A 20,997-nucleotide genomic window follows, 5' to 3' on the forward strand; every position below is an offset into this window, starting at 1 on the left:
GCTAATATTATTGTATATACAGCTGTATATATACAGCTGTGCTCAAAAGTTTACGTATCCCGGCAGAATTTTTCCTTTCTTGGCCTTGTTTCAGAGAATATGAATGATAGCAAAAAAACTTTTTCTCCACTCATGGTTATTGGTTGGGTGAAGCCATTTATTGTCAATCTACTGTGTTTTCTCTTTTTAAATCTTAATTTCAACCAAAAACATCCAAATGACCCTGATCAAAAGTTCACATACTTTAGTTCTTAATACCATGTATTGCCCCCTCTAACATCAGTGACAGCTTGAAGTCATTTGTTGTAGTTGTGGATGAGGTTCTTTATTTTCTCAGATGGTAAAGCTGCCCATTCTTCTTGGCAAAAAGCCTCCAGTTCCAGTGGCTCAATGATATTGAGGTCAGGAGACTGAGATGGCCACTCCAGAACCTTCACTTTGTTCTGCTGTAGGCATTGACAGGTGGACTTGGCCTTGTGTTTTGGATTGTTATCATGTTGGAACGTCCAAGTACGTCCCATGCGCAGATTCCGGGCTGATGAGTACAAATTTGCCTCCAGTATTTGCTGATAACGTGCTGCATTCATCTTTCCTTCAAATTTTACCAAGTTTCCTGTGCCTTTGTAGCTCACACATCCCCAAAACATCAGCGATCCACCTCCGTGCTTTACTATAGGAATGGTGTTCCTTTCGTCATAGGCCTTATTGACCTCTCCAAATGTAACGTTTATGGTTGTGGCCAAAAAGTTAAATTTTGGTCTCATCACTCCAAATTACCTTGTTCCAGAAGTTTTGAGGCTTGTCTCTGTGCTGTTTGACATATTGTAGGCGAGATACTTTGTGGCATTTGCACAGTAAAGGCTGTCTTCTGGCGACTCGACCATGCAGCCCATTTTCCTCCAAGTGCCTCCTTATTGTGCATCTTGAAACAGCCACACCGCTAGTTTTCAGAGAGTCCTGAATTTCAGCTGATGTTATATGTGGGTTTTTCTTTGCATCCTGAACAATTTTCCTGGCAGTTGTGGCCGAAATTTTTGTTGGTCTACCTGACCATGGTTTGGTTTTTAACAGAGCCCCCAATTTTCCATTTTTTAATCACAGTTTGAACGCTGCTGAGTGGCATTATCAATTCCTTGGATATATTTTTGTATCCCTTTCATGTGTTATACGGTTCAACTACCTTTTTCCTGTAGATCCGTTGACAATTCTTTTGCTTTCCCCATGACTTACAATCCAGAAACGTCAGTGGCTGGATGAAAGATGCAAGAGTCTGTCTGGATCCCAGAAGCTCACTCAGCTTTTATGCACACACACTGATTACAAGCAAACAGGTCACAAGTGAGGATGTTACCTGTGCATGTTATCAGGCCAAAATCACCAGGCTATGTGAACTTTTGATCAGGGTCATTTGGATGTTTTTGGTTGTCATTAAGATTTAAAAAGAGAAAAAACAGTAGTTTGACAATAAATGGCTTCACCCAACCAATAACCATGAGTGGAGAAAAAGTTTTTTTGTTATCATTCATATTCTCTGAAACAAGGCCAAGAAAGGAAAAATTCTGCCCAGGTATGTAAACTTTTGAGCACAGCTGTATGTATGTAATATATATATATATATATATATATATATATATATATATAATGTTACCTGATGTGTAACTACTCTGCCTTACATGCCACTTTTGGTCTACAAGCCTACAACTAAACGGACAAACATGTCTTCTTCTGGGCTAAAAACACCTACATTTAAAGGGCAAGCAGGGCTGTTTATACAACACCTGCTGGTTAATGGGAGGAGTGCAGAATCAGTCAAGAGGCAGTTACACCCCCTTAGGCGGAGTAGTTACCCATCAGGGGGAGGTTACCTTGCCGTGGTTGATGGGCACACATGAATTGGTCAATTTATGAGCTAAAAACCTACTTCTTGCTGAGCAAAACAGTTTAGATCTAATATTTTCATTGTTAAGACGTATCTTGGCCATATGGAGTGCTGCTGCATTCTTTTGATATATTTTATAGTTACAGCAGCTGGCACCAGTTCACACTAGGAGGTGCTGGTCAGGTTTCTCTGGTTTGTATTACTATAAGGGGGTACCATCACTACCAACTCCACAATAACCAAATGAACTATTAGCTGCCACCACCAATCGTTTATGCAGGCCAAACAGACACCTGTTACAGGTAGCATATGGCTTCAGGGTGCGGTTTATAGAGCAAGAGGAACGAAGCTATTAAATTTTATATATTTAATCCTGAAAGGTAGGCAGTGCTTATAAAAAAAAATATTAAAAAATGTTACAAAATAGGTACAAAACAATACAGTCACATGAAATAAACTTGATAACAAAAGAAAAAGTACTAAACCTGATAAAATGATACCTTGGTATCTGTAATCGGATGTCTTATCCCAGAGAAATCTGCTTTTTTCTTCTATGTAAATGAGCTGTTCAGGACTATTAGCCGTACTCTGATCTCCCTGAGAATCTGCCTCCAGAGATTATTTTACATTAAGAGGGCATTACCAGTGTGATGTGTAATGGTTACCAGTGTGAGATGTAGAACGGCCGCTCTCTGCTCTCCTGATCTCACTGCAGGGCTGGGTGTGATTATACCAGACACATCTGCAGCTCAGCTTCCATCTCATAGGCAGACAATATAGCAGAGCTCAAGAGCTACAAAAAATGTGTTTGCAAGACAGGAGTAGGGAACCTGAGGCCCGAAGGCCATTTACAGCTCTCGATGACCTTTTTTCCGGTCCCCAGGCAGATTCCTGGGGACCACAGTGGTTGGGCCGGAAGCTGTGTTTTGATGGCTACCAGCCCATTACTTTCTACTTGCTCTGTGAGCACATGCACACAGTGTTCACTACTGAATGCTGAGGCGCGTGCAATGAAAGATTACATCCTGATACCAGTGCCAGAGTCAGGATGCACTGGTCAGGAGAGAGGACTGCGGAGGATTGTAGGGCTCCTCTCCCCTTTACTTATCATGGCCTCTCTCCATGTGGTGTGAGTACAGTGGCCGGAGCAGCAGCCGTGAGTGGATTGTACATCTTCATGTCGTACTTCACACAACCTGTTCAGGTGAGCGTCCAGCTCACCCTCACCTGTTGCCCATAGTGTTACACAGGGAGCACCTTTTTTTTATCTCAATTTTCCATTGATGGAAAAGTAAAGTCTCAGAAAATGGCAAGACAAACCATTTTTTTTTATTATTGAATGTTTAAAACTAGTGAAATAAATAATAAAAACTAGTGAAATAAATAATAAAATATAGTGAAATAAAAAACAAACGCAAAAAAACTTTGGCCCTGATTCATCATGGTGTTTATATCAAAATTTTTGCATAAAACGCCTTCAAAGGTTAAAAAATAATATTTGCGCAACATGCCTGTTTCGGACCGGTCAGACAAAATGGGCGACGCTGGGGAGGAGCCTCTTAATGAATTTGGCGAGGCTTATTCCTGCACGCCTATCATTAGGACTAGTATATGAAACACCAGCCTTAATGGATCGGGCCAATGTGTTTTCAACATAATTTTTTCTGCATTTTGAGCAAAGTAAAAACTAAACCCAAAAAAACAGTAATGGAATTGTGTTTTTCATCCTTTCACCCCACTTAACATTTTATGCAGTGCATGGTAAATTACCCCACTTAAAACAAGTACGTATAGGACTATGGCGATAGGAAAATAAAAGTGTTATAGCTTTTGGAAGAAGGGTAAAAAAAATGTGCAAAAATGAGAATTGGCTTTGATGGGATGAGGTTAAATTTACCTAATTACTTTGGGTCATGCAGTGAAGCGCATGTGTAAACCATGTTTGTTAATGCGAAAGCTACATGTAGTCAAATGCATTTGGTTTGGACTTCTTCAAAACTGCGTCACAACTGCACTGTGTGGCCTTACCCTTACATGGGATTTAATTTGACTAATGATCAAGAATCAGTCACTGATTTGCTTAGCGTGGCTTGCTGTGATGGCCGCCCTACATTATCCTGTTTGAAGATGTGCCATGAGCAGGCAATTTACATTGGTAAAGAAGAATTATTTTGGTTATTACTGTTCATTTATCAGTCACGGTTGAAGTTAATAGTCTGTTCAAGAATTGTCAATGCAACGATTTCATCACCAATTGTTGGTAGTGCTGATTGTATTTTACAGTAAATAATTCTGGTTTCTTTAATGCAGACACTACAGGAATCTCAGCAACAGCTGACAAATAAGCTGAACAGTGCTCATGAATTAACACACGGCCAAGAATGCCTATTGCAGAGCTTAAGGGATAGCCTTCAGAGCAGAGACCATGAGGTAGGTCATCTTGTGAAAGGCTTTTCTTTGACATAAAGCTGGTCATACACACTAGATGGCTGTCGGCCATACGACTGCCGTCTCAGCCGACTTTCCCATAAACGGGAGAGCTCGTTTGGCCAAGGGCTCCTGTCTTCTCTATGAGAAAGTCGGCAACTGATACATTGGACGTGGCTTATCTCAGGGAGAACAATGCAATCGGCAGTCTGAAATCAGACCTGCACAATCAACATCTCTCCCAACCAACTGTCGGCAGGCCCCATACACATTAGACCATTGGCCGAAACCATCGATGTCAGCGGGTTCAGCCGACTTAAGTCTAATGTGTATGGGGGCCTCTAGTGTCTTTTGTGTAGTCAGAAAGGACATATTTGTGAAATGTTCAATTAAATTTGTAACCCTTAGGATATTTAGCTATATAAAGAGAACACAACCCAATGTGTTGCACCGTGTCATCTGTGGGAGAGAGAAATGTATCTGCTGTTCCACCTATAGACCTTTCTAATAATACTGAAGAGTCAGGGGCTTCTGTCTTTTTTTTACCTTCTCATTCTTTATTGATCTTTTGATTTACAAACTGCAAAATATAAAAGACAGTCCACTTAAAAAAAATCCATCATGGGGTGGCATGGGATAATGAACAAGACTTTCGCACACTGTATTATAACTATGTAGTATGCCGTAAAAATATAGTATAGTGTATACTTGTATATCTGCACTACATTTATGGTATAAATGTTGTGTATGCCATTCTTACTAGAAGCAATAATTGCATATAATGCAAAGGTGCAAAGCTGTGTGCACATAGAGGTATATTGCCTTATGGTTTGCATAACATCAAGGGCACAGTGTCCCTGTCACGGGTTTACCATAACAGAGAGGGGCCAGAAGATTGCGGTGTCTGATTTCACATACTCCTGCACTGATTATAAGCACTTCACCATCATATTAAATGGTGCAGGTTTCTGCTAGCAGCGCAGGGGTTAAATCTGTTCAGTTGAGAGTCTCTGAAGCTTTCCTGCTTTGATGGTCTCAGCTGTTCAGTGTTGGCCACTCCCCTCTGCTATATATACTCTCCTCTGGCAATCAGGATTGCCAGTATTGGAGGTGTTTGTTGTTTGAGGAGGCGTTTGAAGTGTTGTTCTAAAGACTGTTTCTTGGTGATTTCTCTGTATGCATATCCTCATCCCGGTATTCCATTCTGTTGTTTGTCAGTGCATATTTGTATGATTTGTATTTTCATTTATCCCTGTACGTCCTCCCTTGTTAGTCTGGTTTGTGTATTCTTATATACAACTACTACCCACTATCCTGGGTGGGAGGGGACAGATAAGGGCTGATTCAGGAGCTCAGCAAGGCACGTGGCCCCGGCGTCTTCACCATTAAAAGTAATCCAGGGAGCAGGGATAGCTGGGGTGCCCCTAGCTTTAGGAATAGGGAAGGAGCCTCTAGTCCCAGGGTATCAAACAAAAGTCTTGTGACAATTCCCTTCCAAAGCTTCTACAAATTTTATCATCCTACAAATATCATCAACTGATAAGCAGTGTTAAAAGGAACCTGTCACACTGTACATGCAGGATAATTAGTGGACAGCACGGTATAGAGAAGGAGCAGCTGAGCACGATAATATATTGGTTTGTTGGAAAAGATTCAGCATAACTTGTATTTTACTCATTGATATCCCTGGTGTTTGTATTTATGAGTCTAGTGGGCAGTCCTACTAATGACTGGCAGCCATCTCAGCATGCACAGTCATACAGGTATGACCGTCAATTACTGAATAAGACCGCCCACCGGACTTATATGCAGGGTTGTGGAGTTGGTAAGCCAAACGACCGACTCCCGACTCCTCAATTTCCCTGTTTTCTGACTCCAACTCCAACTCCACGACTCCCGACCCCACAGCCCTGCTTCACTACTGAGGATGTACATAAAGTGCAGCACAAATTCATCTCTACTAAAAGCCAAGACCCTTAGATCAGGAACAGATCAGACATTAATAGGACATTTCTTAACTTTCCCAAATTCTTATGAAAACATTTACAAAAAAATTCCAATTCAGTTATGTTTGATGGTCGCCCAGCATGGACAGCCCTCTTCAAATGATCCCACAGATGTTCAATGATATTCAGGTCTGGGGACTGGGATGGCCATTGCAGAACATTGTAATTGTTCCTCTGCATGAATGCCTGAGTAGATTTGGAGCGGTGTTTTGGATCATTGTCTTGCTGAAAGATCCATCCCCTGCGTAACTTCAAATTTGTCACTGATTCTTGAACATTATTGTCAAGAATCTGCTGATACTGAGTGGAATCCATGCGTCCCTCAACTTTAATAAGATTCCAGGTGCCGGCATTGGCCACACAGCCCCAAAGCATGATGGAACCTCCACCAAATTTTACTGTGGGTAGCAAGTGTTTTTCTTGGAATGCTGTGTTTTTTTGCCACCATGCATAACGCCTTTTTGTATGACCAAACAACTCAATCTTGGTTTCATCAGTCCACAGGACCTTCTTCCAAAAATAAATTGGCTTCTCCAAATGTGCTTTTGCATACCTCAGCCGACTCTGTTTGTGGCGTGCTTGCAGAAACGGCTTTTTTCGCATCACTCTCCCATACAGTTTCTCCTTGTGCAAAGTGCGTTGTATAGTTGACCGATGCACAGTGACACCATCTGCAGCAAATTGATGCTGCAGCTCTCTGGAGGTGGTCTGAGGATTGTCCTTGACTGATCTCACCATTCTTCTTCTCTGCCTTTCTGATGTTTTTCTTGGCCTGCCACTTCTGGCCTTAACAAGAACTGTCCCTGTGTTCTTCCATTTCCTTACTATGTTCCTCACAGTGGAAACTGACAGGTTAAATCTCTGAGACAGCTTTTTGTATCCTTCCCCTGAACAACTATGTTGAATAATCTTTGTTTTCAGATCATTTGACAGTTGTTTTGAGGAGCCCATGATGCCACTCTTCAGAGGAAATTCAAACAGGAGAACAACTTGCAAGTGGCCACTTTAAGTAGCTTTTCTCATGATTGCATACACCTGGCTATGAAGTTCAAAGCTCAATGAGGTTACAAAACCAAAAAAAGTGCTTTAGTAAGTCAGTAAAAAGTAGGTAGGAGTATTGAAAACAAGAAAATGATAAGGGTGCCCATACTTATGCACCTGTCAAATTTTGTTTGAATGCAGATTGCACATTTTCTGTTAGTACAATAAACCTCATTTCAAGTCAGAAACATTACTGTGTCCAACAGTTATTACATATATCAAACTGAAATAGCTGTTGCAAAAACACCAATTTTTATAAAACATTAAGCTTAAGATTAATAGGGGTGCCCAAACTTTTTCATATAACTGTATCTACCTGAATTATCTCTTATTTTACTACACATATTACTATTATATTCCATTTGGTCCGGAATAACGTTGCTTATCTCCTGAATTATTATTTTTATATTGGGTGATATACATATTTTATATGATTGTGCTTATTAGTGTGCACGCCCTTTTCTGTACAGTGCCACCACATAATCACTGGTTGTCAAAATAAAGGATTTTTATTCTTTTTTCTTGGTTCTGACTTCTTTTATGACCATATGTTTGTGTTTTCTTCTTTGGGCACAACATTTAGACAAGCCTGTAAAATACTGGGAGATTATAGTCTGGTCAGATGTGAACAACATTGAACTCTTTGGATGCCATAATACATACAGAGGCCAAAAGGCTCTTGTACAAAGTTTTAAATAAATTTCAGTAAGCAAGTTCAATACTTTTTTCCCGGTGTCATTTCTCATTATTATACAACTTATTTTATGGCCATCTACGGTTTGATTTCTTTGCCTGTGGTCTGGACAAAATTGTTGGCACCCTCAACTTAATATTTGGTTGCAGACTCTTTGAAATAAATAACTGCAATCAATCACTTCCTGTAACCATCATCAAGCTTCTTACACCTCTCAACTGGAATTTTGGACCACTCTTCTTTTGAAAACTGCTCCAGTTCTCTCATATTTGAAGGGTGCATTCTCTCAACAGCAATTTTAAGATCTATCCACAGGTGTTCAATGGAATTTAGATCCGGACTCATTGCAGGCCTCTTCAGAACTCTCCCGCACTTTGTTTCCATCCATTTCTGGGTGCTTCTTGGTGTATGTTTGGGGTCATTGTCCTGCTGGAAGACCCATGACCTGGAATGCAAACCCAGCTTTCTGACACTGGGCACTATATTGCGACCAAAAATCCGTTGGTAATCTTCAGATTTCATGATGCCTTGTAGACAATCAAGGCACCCAGTGATAGAGGCAGCAAAACAACCCCAAAACATCTTTGAACCTCCACCATATCTGACTGTAGGTACTGTGTTCTTTTCTTTGTAGGCCTTATTCCGTTTTCGGTAAACAGTAGAATGATGTGTTTTTACCAAACAGCTCTATCTTGGTCACATCTGTCCACAAGACGCTTTCCCATAAGGATTTTGGCTCACTCACATACATTTTGGCAAACTGCAGTCTAGCTTTTTTTATATCTGTGTCATTAGTGGGGTCCTCTTGGGTCTCTTGCCATAGCGTTTCATTCAAATGTCAACGGATAGTTCATGCTGACACTGATGCACCCTGAGCCTGCAGGCAGCTTGAATTTCTTTGGTACTTGATTGGGGCTGCTTATCCACCCTCCAGACTATCCTGCATTGCAACCTTTCATCAGTTTTTCTCTGCAATCCATGTCCAGGGAGATTAGCTAAAGGGCCATGGTTTGTAAGCTTCTTAATTATGTTGCGCACCATTGACAAAGGAACATAAAGTTCTCTACAGATGGACTTTTAACCTTGAAATTGTTCATATTTTTGGACAATTTTGGTTCTCAAGTCTTCAAACAGTTCTCTTATTATCTTTCTGTTCTGCATGCTTAGTATGGCAAACACAGACATCAACTTCTAACCTTTTTATCTAGTTTCAAGTGTGATTTTCAAATTGCCCACACCTGTTACTTGACACCTGTGAGTTTGAACGAGCATAACAAGATTGGAACAGATTTGTTTACCCAAAACTTTGGAAAGGTCTCAACAATTTTTTGTGGTCTTGTGTGAAATTATATCCAATTTGCCTTTTTTTCTGTTTTTTTTTGTGTTTCAATACACATAAAGGAAAAAAAGAGCTCAAGTAATAGTAGGTTACTGTGAAGATTTTTAATGGACCGGATACTCCATTGACCAACGATTGATGGACGAGGCGACATCTACTTTCACTACTAGGCTGATGATTGGGAAACCTACAGTGACTGTATAGTAAATACACTACTGATTCCAACGCATGGAATATATATATACCCCGGTACAGTCACTGCCAAGCTCCACAGAAAACAAAGACAAACGACTAGCTACCACCACCAATCGCTTTACGGGCCGAGTGGACACCCGTTACAGATGACTTATATCTTCAGGGATGTGATTTATAGAACAAGAGGAACAAAGATATTCAATTTTAATCCGAAAAGTAGGCAGTGTTTATAAAAATATACAAAAGATTTTATGAAGGGGACAAAACAATGCAGCATATACAGTGCAGACCAAAAGTTTGGACACACCTCATTTAAAGATTTTTCTGTATTTTCATGACTATGAAAATTGTACATTCACACTGAAGGCATCAAAACTATGAATTAACACATGTGGAATTATATACTTAACAAAAAAGTGTGAAACAACTGAAAATATGTCTTATATTCTAGGTTCTTCAAAGTAGCCACCTTTTGCTTTGATGACTGCTTTGCACACTCTTGGCATTCTCTTGATGAGCTTCAAGATGTAGTCACCATAAATGGTTTTCACTTCACAGGTGTGCCCTGTCAGGTTTAATAAGTGGGATTTCTGGCCTTATAAATGGGGTTGGGACCATCAGTTGTGTATTGCAGAAGTCAGGTGGATACACAGCTGATAGTCCTACTGAATAGACTGTTAGCTGCTTTTTTCTTGCCATAATACAAATTCTAAGTAAAGAAAAACGAGTGGCCATCATTACTTTAAGAAATGAAGGTCAGTCAGTCCGAAAAATTGGGCAAACTTTGAAAGTTTCCCCAAGTGCAGTTGCAAAAACCATCAAGCGCTACAAAGAAACTGGCTCACATGAGGACTGCCCCAGGAAAGGAAGACCAAGAGTCACCTCTGCTTCTGAGGATAAGTTTATCTGAGTCACCAGCCTCAGAAATTGCAGGTTAACAGCAGCTCAGATGAGAGACCAGGTCAATGCCACACAGAGTTCTAGCAGCAGACACATCTCTACAACAACTGTTAAGAGGAGACTTTGTGCAGCAGGCCTTCATGGTAAAATAGCTGCTAGGAAACCACTGCTAAGGACATGCAACAAGCAGAAGAGACTTGTTTGGGATAAAGAACACAAGGAATGGACATTAGACCAGTGGAAATCTGTGCTTTGGTCTGATGAGTCCAAATTTGAGATCTTTGGTTCCAACCACCGTGTCTTTGTGCGACGCAGAAAAGGTGAACGGACGGACTCTACATGCCTGGTTCCCAACGTGAAGCATGGTGGAGGAGGTGTGATCGTGTGGGGGTGCTTTGCTGGTGACACTGATGGGGATTTATTCAAAATTGAAGGCATACTGAACCAGCATGGCTACCACAGCATCTTGCAGCGGCATGCTATTCCATCCGGTTTGCGTTTAGTTGGACCATCATTTATTTTTCAACAGGACAATGACCCCAAACACACCTCCAGGCTGTGTAAGGGCTATTTGACCAACAAGGAGAGTGATGGGGTGCTACACCAGATGTCCTGGCCTCTACAGTCACCAGACCTGAACCCAATCGAGATGGTTTGGGGTGAGCTGGACCGCAGAGTGAAGGCAAAATGTCCAACAAGTGCTAAGTATCTCTGGGAACTCCTTCAAGATTGTTGGAAGACCATTTCCGGTGACTACCTCTTGAAGCTCATCAAGAGAATGCCAAGAGTGTGCAAAGCAGTCATCAAAGCAAAAGGTGGCTACTTTGAAGAACCTGGAATATAAGACATATTTTCAGTTGTTTCACACTTTTTTGTTAAGTATATAATTCCACATGTGTTAATTCATAGTTTTGATGCCTTCAGTGTAAATATACAATTTTCATAGTCATGAAAATACAGAAAAATCTTTAAATGAGAAGGTGTGTCCAAACTTTTGGTCTGTACTGTATACACTGCTCAAAAATATAAAGGGAACACTCAAATAACACATCCTAGATCAGAATGAATTAAATATTCTCATTAAATACTTTGTTCTGTACAAAGTTGAATGTGCTGACAACAAAATCACACAAAAATCATCAATGGAAATCAAATTTATTAACCAATGGAGGCCTGGATTTGGAGTCACCCCCCAAAATTAAAGTGGAAAAACACACTACAGGCTGATCCAACTTTGATGTAATGTCCTAAAACAAGTCAAAATGAGGCTCAGTATTGTGTGGCCTCCACGTGCCTGTATAACCTCCCTATAATGACTGGGTATGCTCCTGATGAGGTTGCAGATGGTCTCCTGTGGGATCTCCTCCCAGACCTGGACTAAAGCATCAGCCAACTCCTGGACAGTCTGTGGTGCAACGTGACGTTGGTGGATGGAGCGAGACATGATGTCCCAGATGTGCTCAATCGGATTCAGATCTGGGGAACAGGCGGGCCAGTCCATAGCTTCAATGCCTTCATCTTGCAGGAACTGCTGACACACTCCAGCCACATGAGGTCTGGCATTGTCCTGCATTAGGAGGAACCCAGGGCCAACTGCACCAGCATATGGTCTCACAAGGGGTCTGAGGATCTCATCTCGGTACCTAATGGCAGTCAGGTTACCTCTGGTGAGCACATGAAGGGCTGTGTGGCCCTCCAAAGAAATGCCACCCCACACCATTACTGACCCACTGCCAAACCGGTCATGCTGAAGGATGCTGCAGGCAGCAGATCGCTCTCCACGGCATCTCCAGACTCTGTCACGTCTGTCACATGTGCTCAGTGTGAACCTGCTTTCATCTGTGAAGAGCACAGGGCGCCAGTGGCGACTTTGCCAATCCTGGTGTTCTGTGGCAAATGCCAAGCGTCCTGCACGGTGTTGGGCTGTGAGCACAACCCTCATCTGTGGACGTCGGGTCCTCGTACCACCCTCATTGAGTCTGTTTCTAACCGTTTGTGCAGACACTTGCACATTTGTGGCCTGCTGGAGGTCATTTTGCAGGGCTCTGGCAGTGCTCCTCCTGTTCCTCCTTGCATAAAGGTGGAGGTAGCGGTCCTGTGGCTGGGTTGCTGCCCTCCTATGGCCCCCTCCACGTCTCCTGGTGTACTGGCCTGTCTCCTGGTAGTGCCTCCTGCCTCTGGGACACTACGCTGACAGACACAGCAAACCTTATTGCCACAGCTTGCATTGATGTGCCATCCTGGATGAGCTGCACTATCTGAGCAACTCCTGTGGGTTGTAGAGTCCGTCTCATGCTACCACGAGTGTGAAAGCACAACCAACATTCAAAAGTGACCAAAACATCAGCCAGAAAGCATTGGTACTGAGATGTGGTCTGTGGTCCCCACCTGCAGAATTACTCCTTTATTGAGGGTGTCTTGATAATTGCCAATAATTTCCATCTATTGTCTATTCCATTTGCACAACAGCATGTGAAATTGATTGTCAGTCAGTGTTGCTTCCTAAGTGGACAGTTTGATTTAACAGAAGTTTGATTTACTTGGAGTTGTATTCTGTTGTTTAAGTGTTCCCTTTATTTTTTTGAGCAGTGTAATTACATAAAATAAAAAGGAATAACGAAAGAAAATTACTAAACCTGGGTCATGGAAATGTCTCAGATTTATAGAACTCCAGTGAAATGTGGATCAATCCTACACAGCAATGTATCTTCCTGGCATTGAACAAGGATCATAATTGGCATTGGCTTTTTATTAACACAAGTTACATCCACATACCTCCCCTCTGATGACTTATAACAGAGCTGGACTTCAGCGAGCTATAGGATGTGTCTTAGTCTTAAAAAATTCCCATCTTTTACGATATTTTCAAACCCTAAAGGTGCCAGGCGGGAGATATTACCGTCATCTTTCCTATTACGATTTTATCTGTTCATAGATAGGAGACATGGCATAGATATTGTCATCTATCTGGCCGATATCCATTTGGTGGAACTCCGGCCATCGCCCAGCAACGCAAAACCATGTTTTGCGTTTGCCATTTCATCTTGTTTACGAAATTATGACTTTCCTGTCTATTTTATTGACGCAGTTCATAAAACCTTAATAATTTCTTTTAGGTAGACAAAGGATTTTACGTTTTCTATTTCGCTGGGGCTTTTACCTCTACCAGTCGTAAATTTGCCCTTCTCCGCATTCTTGTGCATTGAAGCTAAGATTGGGCTCATATTTGGGTGTGGGTGGGACAAACTTTCAGCGTTGCCATGTTCTCTATCCTTTTTGCGTTGAATGGTAAAATTGTACTGTAGAGCCAAGCTCCACCACAGTAGTTTACCATTGTCACCGGCCACCCGGTGCAGTTAACTAAGAGGGTTATGGTTGGTCACTATGGGGAAGTTGCACCCATATAGGTAGAGCTGCAGCTTCCATTGGGCCCACACTATGACGAGACACTCCTCCACAGTGGCATAGGCCACTTTCCGGGGTAAGAGCTTGCAACTGAGAAACATCACTGGATGCTCTTCCCCTTCCCCGTTTACCTGGCTGGTTACTGCACCAAGTGACCTCACTGATGTCAGGGTGCGGCACTGAAGCTGTGTTCTCACGCACAGCTTAATGTCTCCTGGATGCAGGGCTGAGCGGTAATAATAATGCCACCGCTCAGCAATGCATCCAGATGTAGCCGAGTAGGGCTCATCGCGGGACAAATGGATTATCGATGGACAGGTGAGGAATACTGTCGTTTTTTTATTTTTACATTAATAAATGGGTCAAAGAGGGTCGGGAGTGTTTATTTAAAATTAATGAATTTTTTCTGTGTTTTGTTCAGTTAAAGGACTTTTTTCTGTGTGTGTCTTCATTTAATTTTCACTATGGGGTTAGTAATTGGGTTGTCTAATAGACTCCTCTCCATTACTAACCCCTGGTCTTGATGTCAGCTGACATTAAAAAGCTTGTATCAACCCCAATATTATTACCCCACTTGCCACCACTTCAAGGCAAGTGGGAAGAGCCGAGACTAAGTGCCAGAAATGGGGAGGCTGAGGGCTGATGTTATTAGTTTGGGAGGGGGCGAATATCCATGGCCCCACCTTTTTAGGCTATTAATATCAGCCCACAGCTGTCTGCCTAGCCTTTGCTGGTTATTACAAATAGGGGAGACCCCACGTCATTTTTTGTGGTGTCACCCCTTGTTAATAACCAGTAAAGGCTAAGTAGACAACCGTGAGCTGACATTAATAGCCTGGGAAGCTCCGTGTTTATTACCCCCTTCCCAGACTATAAACATCAGCAGCCCCCAGCTGACCCTCAGCTGGTTAAGAATAATATGGGGGACCCCACACCATTTTTTTCTTTTATTCTATCTATATCTATTCTATTCTAACAGTTCACTCTGCTAATTTACTGTTCTCGGCTGATAAAATGTTGGGTTTCCTATTTTCCTATGAGATGGGTGCGAGAAAAACATTTTCTCACACCCATTGACTTGCATTGACTAGTCTCGTCCGATATACGCAGCCATTCGCAGCATGCTGTGATTTTTTTTTTCTGAGTCCGATCCGAGCTGAGAAAAAAATTGCACAGAATCATTGACTAACATTAATCAGAGTGCAATCTGATTTTTTTTATTGGATTGTACTCGTCCGTTTTAAACGCAGATGAGTATGAGCCCTTAAGCCCCCGTCTCACATAGCGATATCGCTGCTGAGTCACGGTTTTGGTGACTCACCAGCGACCTCACCAGCGATGTCGCTGTGTGTGACACTTTGCAACGATCAGGCCCCTGCTGTGAGGTCGCTGATCGTTGCAAAGTGTCCTGGACCATTTTTTGGTCGTTGGCCTCCCGCTGGCCAGCACACATCGCTGTGTGTGACCAGCGGGACCAACGATCTGGCTGGTAACTATGGTAAACATCGGGTTACTAGGGGCACACGCGCACTTAGTAACCCGATGTTTACCATAGTTACCAGCCTGCTCCTGCTTGCAGCAGGCTGGTAACGGGAGCAGGACATCGTGGAACGATTCTTTCCACGATATCGCTGCTCCCCTGATCGCTGGTGAGCCTGCCTGTTTGACAGCTCACCAGCGATGTATTAGCGATGCAGCAACGATCCCTGACAGGTCGTATCGTTGTCGGGATCGCTGCTGCATCGCTTAGTGTGACGGGGCCCTTAGTCTTAGAGAATTATGAGATCCCAACTTTTACGTTAACTTCTGCCCTGAAGGTCCTAGGTTGGAGATATTACCATCATCTTTCCGATCACGAATTTATCTGCTTATAGATAGGAGACTTGGCATAGATATTGCCATCTATCTGGCCGATATCATTGTGAAAATATGACTTTCCTATCTATATCGACACAGTTTATGAAGCCTCACTTCATAATTTCCATAAGGTAGATAAAGGATTTTGACTGTTCTTTTTATATGGGGCTCTTATCTCTACTGGTCGTAAATCTGCCCTTCTCCGCATTCTTATGTATTCAAGCTAAGATTGGCCTCACATCTTCTAGCCATTAGGATTTTCCTTAATTACCTGTTTCCAGGTGAGGGGGTCAGCTGCATAGGGGTCATGTAAAGGTAACTTGTCAGATTGCAAGCTCTTGGTTATGAGACTTATAGATTTGCAATCATATCTATAACAGCCTTTTACTCGTTTGAGCCTGAGAAAGGCTATTTTTGTTTCATGTGGACTTTGTTATTGTTTATGCCGGGAAATTAACATAAGACTCTGTTTTCGCAGAGAACCAAGTGCCTGTGTGTATGTACCCAAACCACGCAGTGGAAGTGTGAATCCCTACAATATATATAATATTTATGTTGGTCTTTCAGGAACTTACAAAGCTTTCACATTTTCTTGTAGGTTATGGAACTATATCAAATAGTAGATGAACACAATGCTACTATTGCTAAATTGCAGGATGTGCTATTAAAGAGTCAGAATGAACAGCTACAAGTAAGTAATGCAAAGGACTGCCAACAAATGTGTAAAACGATCCTCACTTTCTATATTGCAAAGCCTTTATCATCAACCATAACATATTCAGTAAGTGCTGGTCTGGTTCCTAAAATATGTGTAATAGATATGATGCAGTATGGTAGGGTCACAGATTGGCCTAATACTTTGTGTATGTGTGCTCTCCTTCCCGACTATCATCCCATCTAATCAGGCCGGCGGACTGCTCTTTCATCGGTGCAAAGATTTTTTGCAAGCTTAATAATCATTGTTCACATCATCCTGTATTAATGATCGTTCTGTTCATGTAGAATTGTGGTCGTCCAGTCTAAACAAGCCATTAAATGCCTGCTGACCGACTTGCATTGAAAAAACCTGGGAGTCTGAACTGAAACGTAAATTGGTGTGCATGCAAAATGTAAATGCATGTTTACATAGGCCATTAGACAGAAAAAAACAAAGACAAAAGCACAATACACAAAGGTAAATGGATAAATCGCAAAGTGCATAAAAATAATGATAAATATTAAAGGGTATTTAGTTAACATAAATTTTGATCAAAATAATGTAAAAGCCATCCCGCCATGTCACGACAACACTTATGGGACAGTCCTAACTCTAATATTAAAACCTTACCATTTGTCAAGTGACATACACATGGATAAGGGCTGAGAGACTGAACCCTTAGTAGAAGCATAGACCTGAGAGGCAGAATGAGCCTTCCAGCTCAGAAAAAGGGCGGCCACACCCTTATATTCACTACTGCACATTAGACTACAAAGAAAAAACCTGTGAGTCTGAACTGACATGGCAGGATGGCTTTTACATTATTTGATCAAAATTTCTGTTCACTAAATACCCTTTATTATTTATCATTATTTTTATGCACTTTGCAATTTATCCATTTACCTTTGTGTATTGTGCTTTTGTCTTTGTTTTTTCTGATCGACTTACATGTAGCTGATCAGTGGCCATTCAGCTGCTGCAGTCGTGCCATGTACAGCCGGCCTATGAGAGTTACTGTAGGAAATCTGACACCATTCTGAGTAAATGGCCATTTATGTCACTGGCGAAATGTTGTGCTAGTAACAGAAATCGAGAGTTGTTGCAAATAGGTTGACGTGCTCTATAAAGGCCTGTCATCTTGGAAATTGGTGGTGGTCCAAAATGCCTGAAGTCTGTATTCACAAATTTCCATAATCTCACATAGGCTTTCATGTTAAAAAAATGTGTATTGCTTGTCTTTTTCACTGGATGTTTGGCCTCCAGAGCTTTCCCAGCCAATGCACTAAACGTAAATAAGAAGCTTGTTGTGAATAGGCCCTCATATGACTAAATTGACAGAAAAATGTAAAAGCCACAGGTGTCAGACGGTGAGAATAAAAGAACAAAAAAAAATAGCCCAATCATAAAGGCCAAATCTAGCTGCAATGTTAGAATATGTTCACACGTTGCTTTTTTTCTGCGTTTTTTGGGGTTTTTTTTTCAGTTTTTTTGAAAATTAAAAGCTGCATTTCACAGTAATAGAAAAAGTTATGAGAACCCTGAAATTTATTGTACAGTACAGACCAAAAGTTTGGACACACCTTCTCGTTTAAAGATTTTTCTGTATTTTCATGACTATGAAAATTGTACATTCACACTGAAGGCATCAAAACTATGAATTAACATATGTGGAATTATATACTTAACAAAAAAGTGTGAAACAACTGAAAATATGACTTATATTCTAGGTTCTTCAAAGTAGCCACCTTTTGCTTTGATGACTGCTTTGCACACTCTTGGCATTCTCTTGATGAGCTTCAAGAGGTAGTCACCGGAAATGGTTTTCACTTCACAGGTGTACCCTGTCAGGTTTAATAAGTGGGATTTCTTGCCTTATAAATGGGTTTGGGACCATCAGTTGTGTTGTGCAGAAGTCTGGTGGATACACAGCTGATAGTCCTACTGAATAGACTGTTAGAATTTGTATTGTGGCAAGAAAAAAGCAGCTAAGTAAAGAAAAACAAGTGGCCATCATTACTTTAAGAAATGAAGGTCAGTCAGTGTGAAAAATTGGGAAAACTTTGAAAGTGTCCCCAAGTGCAGTTGCAAAAACCATCAAGCGCTACAAAGAAACTGGCTCGCATGAGGACCGCCCCAGGAAAGGAAGACCAAGAGTCACCTCTGCTTCTGAGGATAAGTTTATCTGAGTCACCAGCCTCAGAAATCGCAGGTTAACAGCAGCTCAGATGAGAGACCAGGTCAATGCCACACAGAGTTCTAGCAGCAGACACATCTCTACAACAACTGTTAAGAGGAGACTTTGTGCAGCAGGCCTTCATGGTAAAATAGCTGCTAGGAAACCACTACTAAGGACAGGCAACAAGCAGAAGAGACTTGTTTGGGCTAAAGAACACAAGGAATGGACATTAGACCAGTGGAAATATGTGCTTTTGGTCTGATGAGTCCAAATTTGCGATCTTTGGTTCCAACCACCGTGTCTTTGTGCGACGCAGAAAAGGTGAATGGATGGACTCTACATGCCTGGTTCCCACCGTGAAGCATGGAGGAGGAGGTGTGATGGTGTGGGGGTGCTTTGCTGGTGGCATTGTTGGGGATTTATTCAAAATTGAAGGCATACTGAACCAGCATGGCTACCACAGCATCTTGCAGCGGCATGCTATTCCATCCGGTTTGCGTTTAGTTGGACCATCATTTATTTTTCAACAGGACAATGACCCCAAACACACCTCCAGGCTGTGTAAGGGCTATTTGACCAAGAAGGAGAGTGATGGGGTGCTACGCCAGATGACCTGGCCTCCACAGTCACCAGACCTGAACCCAATCGAGATGGTGTGGGGTGAGCTGGACCGCAGAGTGAAGGCAAAAGGGCCAACAAGTGCTAAGCATCTCTGGGAACTCCTTCAAGATTGTTGGAAGACCATTTCTGGTGACTACCTCTTGAAACTCATCAAGAGAATGCCAAGAGTGTACAAAGCAGTCATCAAAGCAAAAGGTGGCTACTTTGAAGAACCTAGAATATAAGACATATTTTCAGTTGTTTCACACTTTTTTGTTAAGTATATAATACCACATGTGTTAATTCATAGTTTTGATGCCTTCAGTGTGAATGTACAATTTTCATAGTCATGAAAATACAGAAAAATCTTTAAATGAGAAGGTGTGTCCAAACTTTTGGTCTGTACTGTACACGTTTTTGTTTTTTTCCCTGACTGAATTGAAAAACTGCAGTGTTTTCTGTAGCATGTTTTGCGGCATTTTTTCACCCCTAGAAAGCAATGAGTGAAAAAACGCATTGAAGCATTTTGGGTAAATAGCGCTTTATTAAATGTACTGTAACACGTGTAATCCGCTCCCAAAACACTGAAAAAGTGGCTTATTGAAAGCTGCATTTTGGCTGCAGAAAAAAAAAGCGCATAAAAATGCAGTATGTGAACATAGCCTTAAAGTTATGGACATGGCTACAAATGCCCATCCCTGCCATATAATGGCTGTTATGTTTGTGGCAGGAAAAGGATGAGTTGTTACTCCTGCCCTAAGGAGATACTGTAAAAAGTCTATCCCCAAAGACGGTATGTGTTGTGTTTTCCAGACTTTTCCAGTAATGCCAACCCAGCTCCAGTTTTTAGACCTGCAGAACACATTATTCTCTACTCAGATGGAACTTCAGAAAAAGCAAATGGCTCTCCGACAAAAGGAACGCCAGCTAACTGAGGTTAAAAGATCTCAGAGGTTACTGGAAGCTGACATCCTAGAAGGACAGCAGCAGAAGGAGACTACATGGAAACACAATCAGGTGCTGCCTTATTCTTCTCTTTCTGTACATTGTGAATTCAGGGCGCACACAGCATTGTTTGGCTGCTGTCGGTTGTATGCACTTATAAAGTACTAGATGGAGGCCCGATGCTTTCGGTAATGTCACGATAGGGGCAGGCTTTGCAGCGTTGAGAATCCCCCCCCCCCCCCCCCATGTGCTCACCCACCTATCCACTATCTCTTTCCCCCATGTGCTGACTTCTCCCGTCTGTGCTCTCTTCTTTGATCTGTCTACCCCATGTGCTATCCCCCTTGTCTGCTGTCTCTCTCCTTCCTGTGCTATGTTCTCCTCTGATGTGTTGTCCCGTTTGAGCTGTCTCCCCCTGTGCTCTGTTTCTCAACCCCCTGTGCATTTTCTCTCTCCCCCATCTGCTTGCTGTCTTCTTTTCTCATGTGATCTCTTCTTTGACCTGTCTACCCCATGTGCTATCCCCTTTGTCTGCTGTCTCTCTCCTTCCTGTGCTGTGTTCTCCCCTCATGTGCTGTCCCGTTTGAGCTGTCTCACCCCGTGCTCTGTCTCTCTCCCCCCTGTGCTCTTTCTCTCTCCCCCATCTGCTGTCTTCTCCTCATGTGATCTCTTCTTTGACCTGTGTACCCCATGTGCTCTCCCCCTTGTCTGCTCTCTCTCTCCACCCCTGTGCTGTCTTCTTCCCTCATGTGTTCTCTCGTTTCAGCTGTCTCCCAGCGCAGTAAATCAGACCGCCGCCATCTTTGTGCAGGCAGATAGCGACAGTCACATTAAAA

General features: G+C 42.1%; 1 protein-coding gene across 5 annotated transcripts in view; it reads left to right on the top strand.

The window, feature by feature from the left end:
- PDE4DIP (phosphodiesterase 4D interacting protein) overlaps positions 1–20,997 on the top strand; it is a 738,656-nt gene that overhangs the window by 293,163 nt on the left and 424,496 nt on the right. For all 5 annotated transcript variants that reach the window (XM_073644096.1, XM_073644094.1, XM_073644092.1 and 2 more), the window contains 3 exons: positions 4,190–4,309; positions 16,342–16,434; positions 20,030–20,233. In XM_073644096.1, coding sequence (XP_073500197.1) covers positions 4,190–4,309; positions 16,342–16,434; positions 20,030–20,233 — 417 coding nt within the window. The remainder of the gene's footprint in view (positions 1–4,189; positions 4,310–16,341; positions 16,435–20,029; positions 20,234–20,997) is intronic.

The sequence above is a fragment of the Phyllobates terribilis genome, unplaced genomic scaffold (genome assembly GCF_046119375.1).
Source record: "Phyllobates terribilis strain yellow unplaced genomic scaffold, ASM4611937v1 Scaffold_8__6_contigs__length_399053987, whole genome shotgun sequence".
Taxonomy (NCBI): domain Eukaryota; kingdom Metazoa; phylum Chordata; class Amphibia; order Anura; family Dendrobatidae; genus Phyllobates; species Phyllobates terribilis.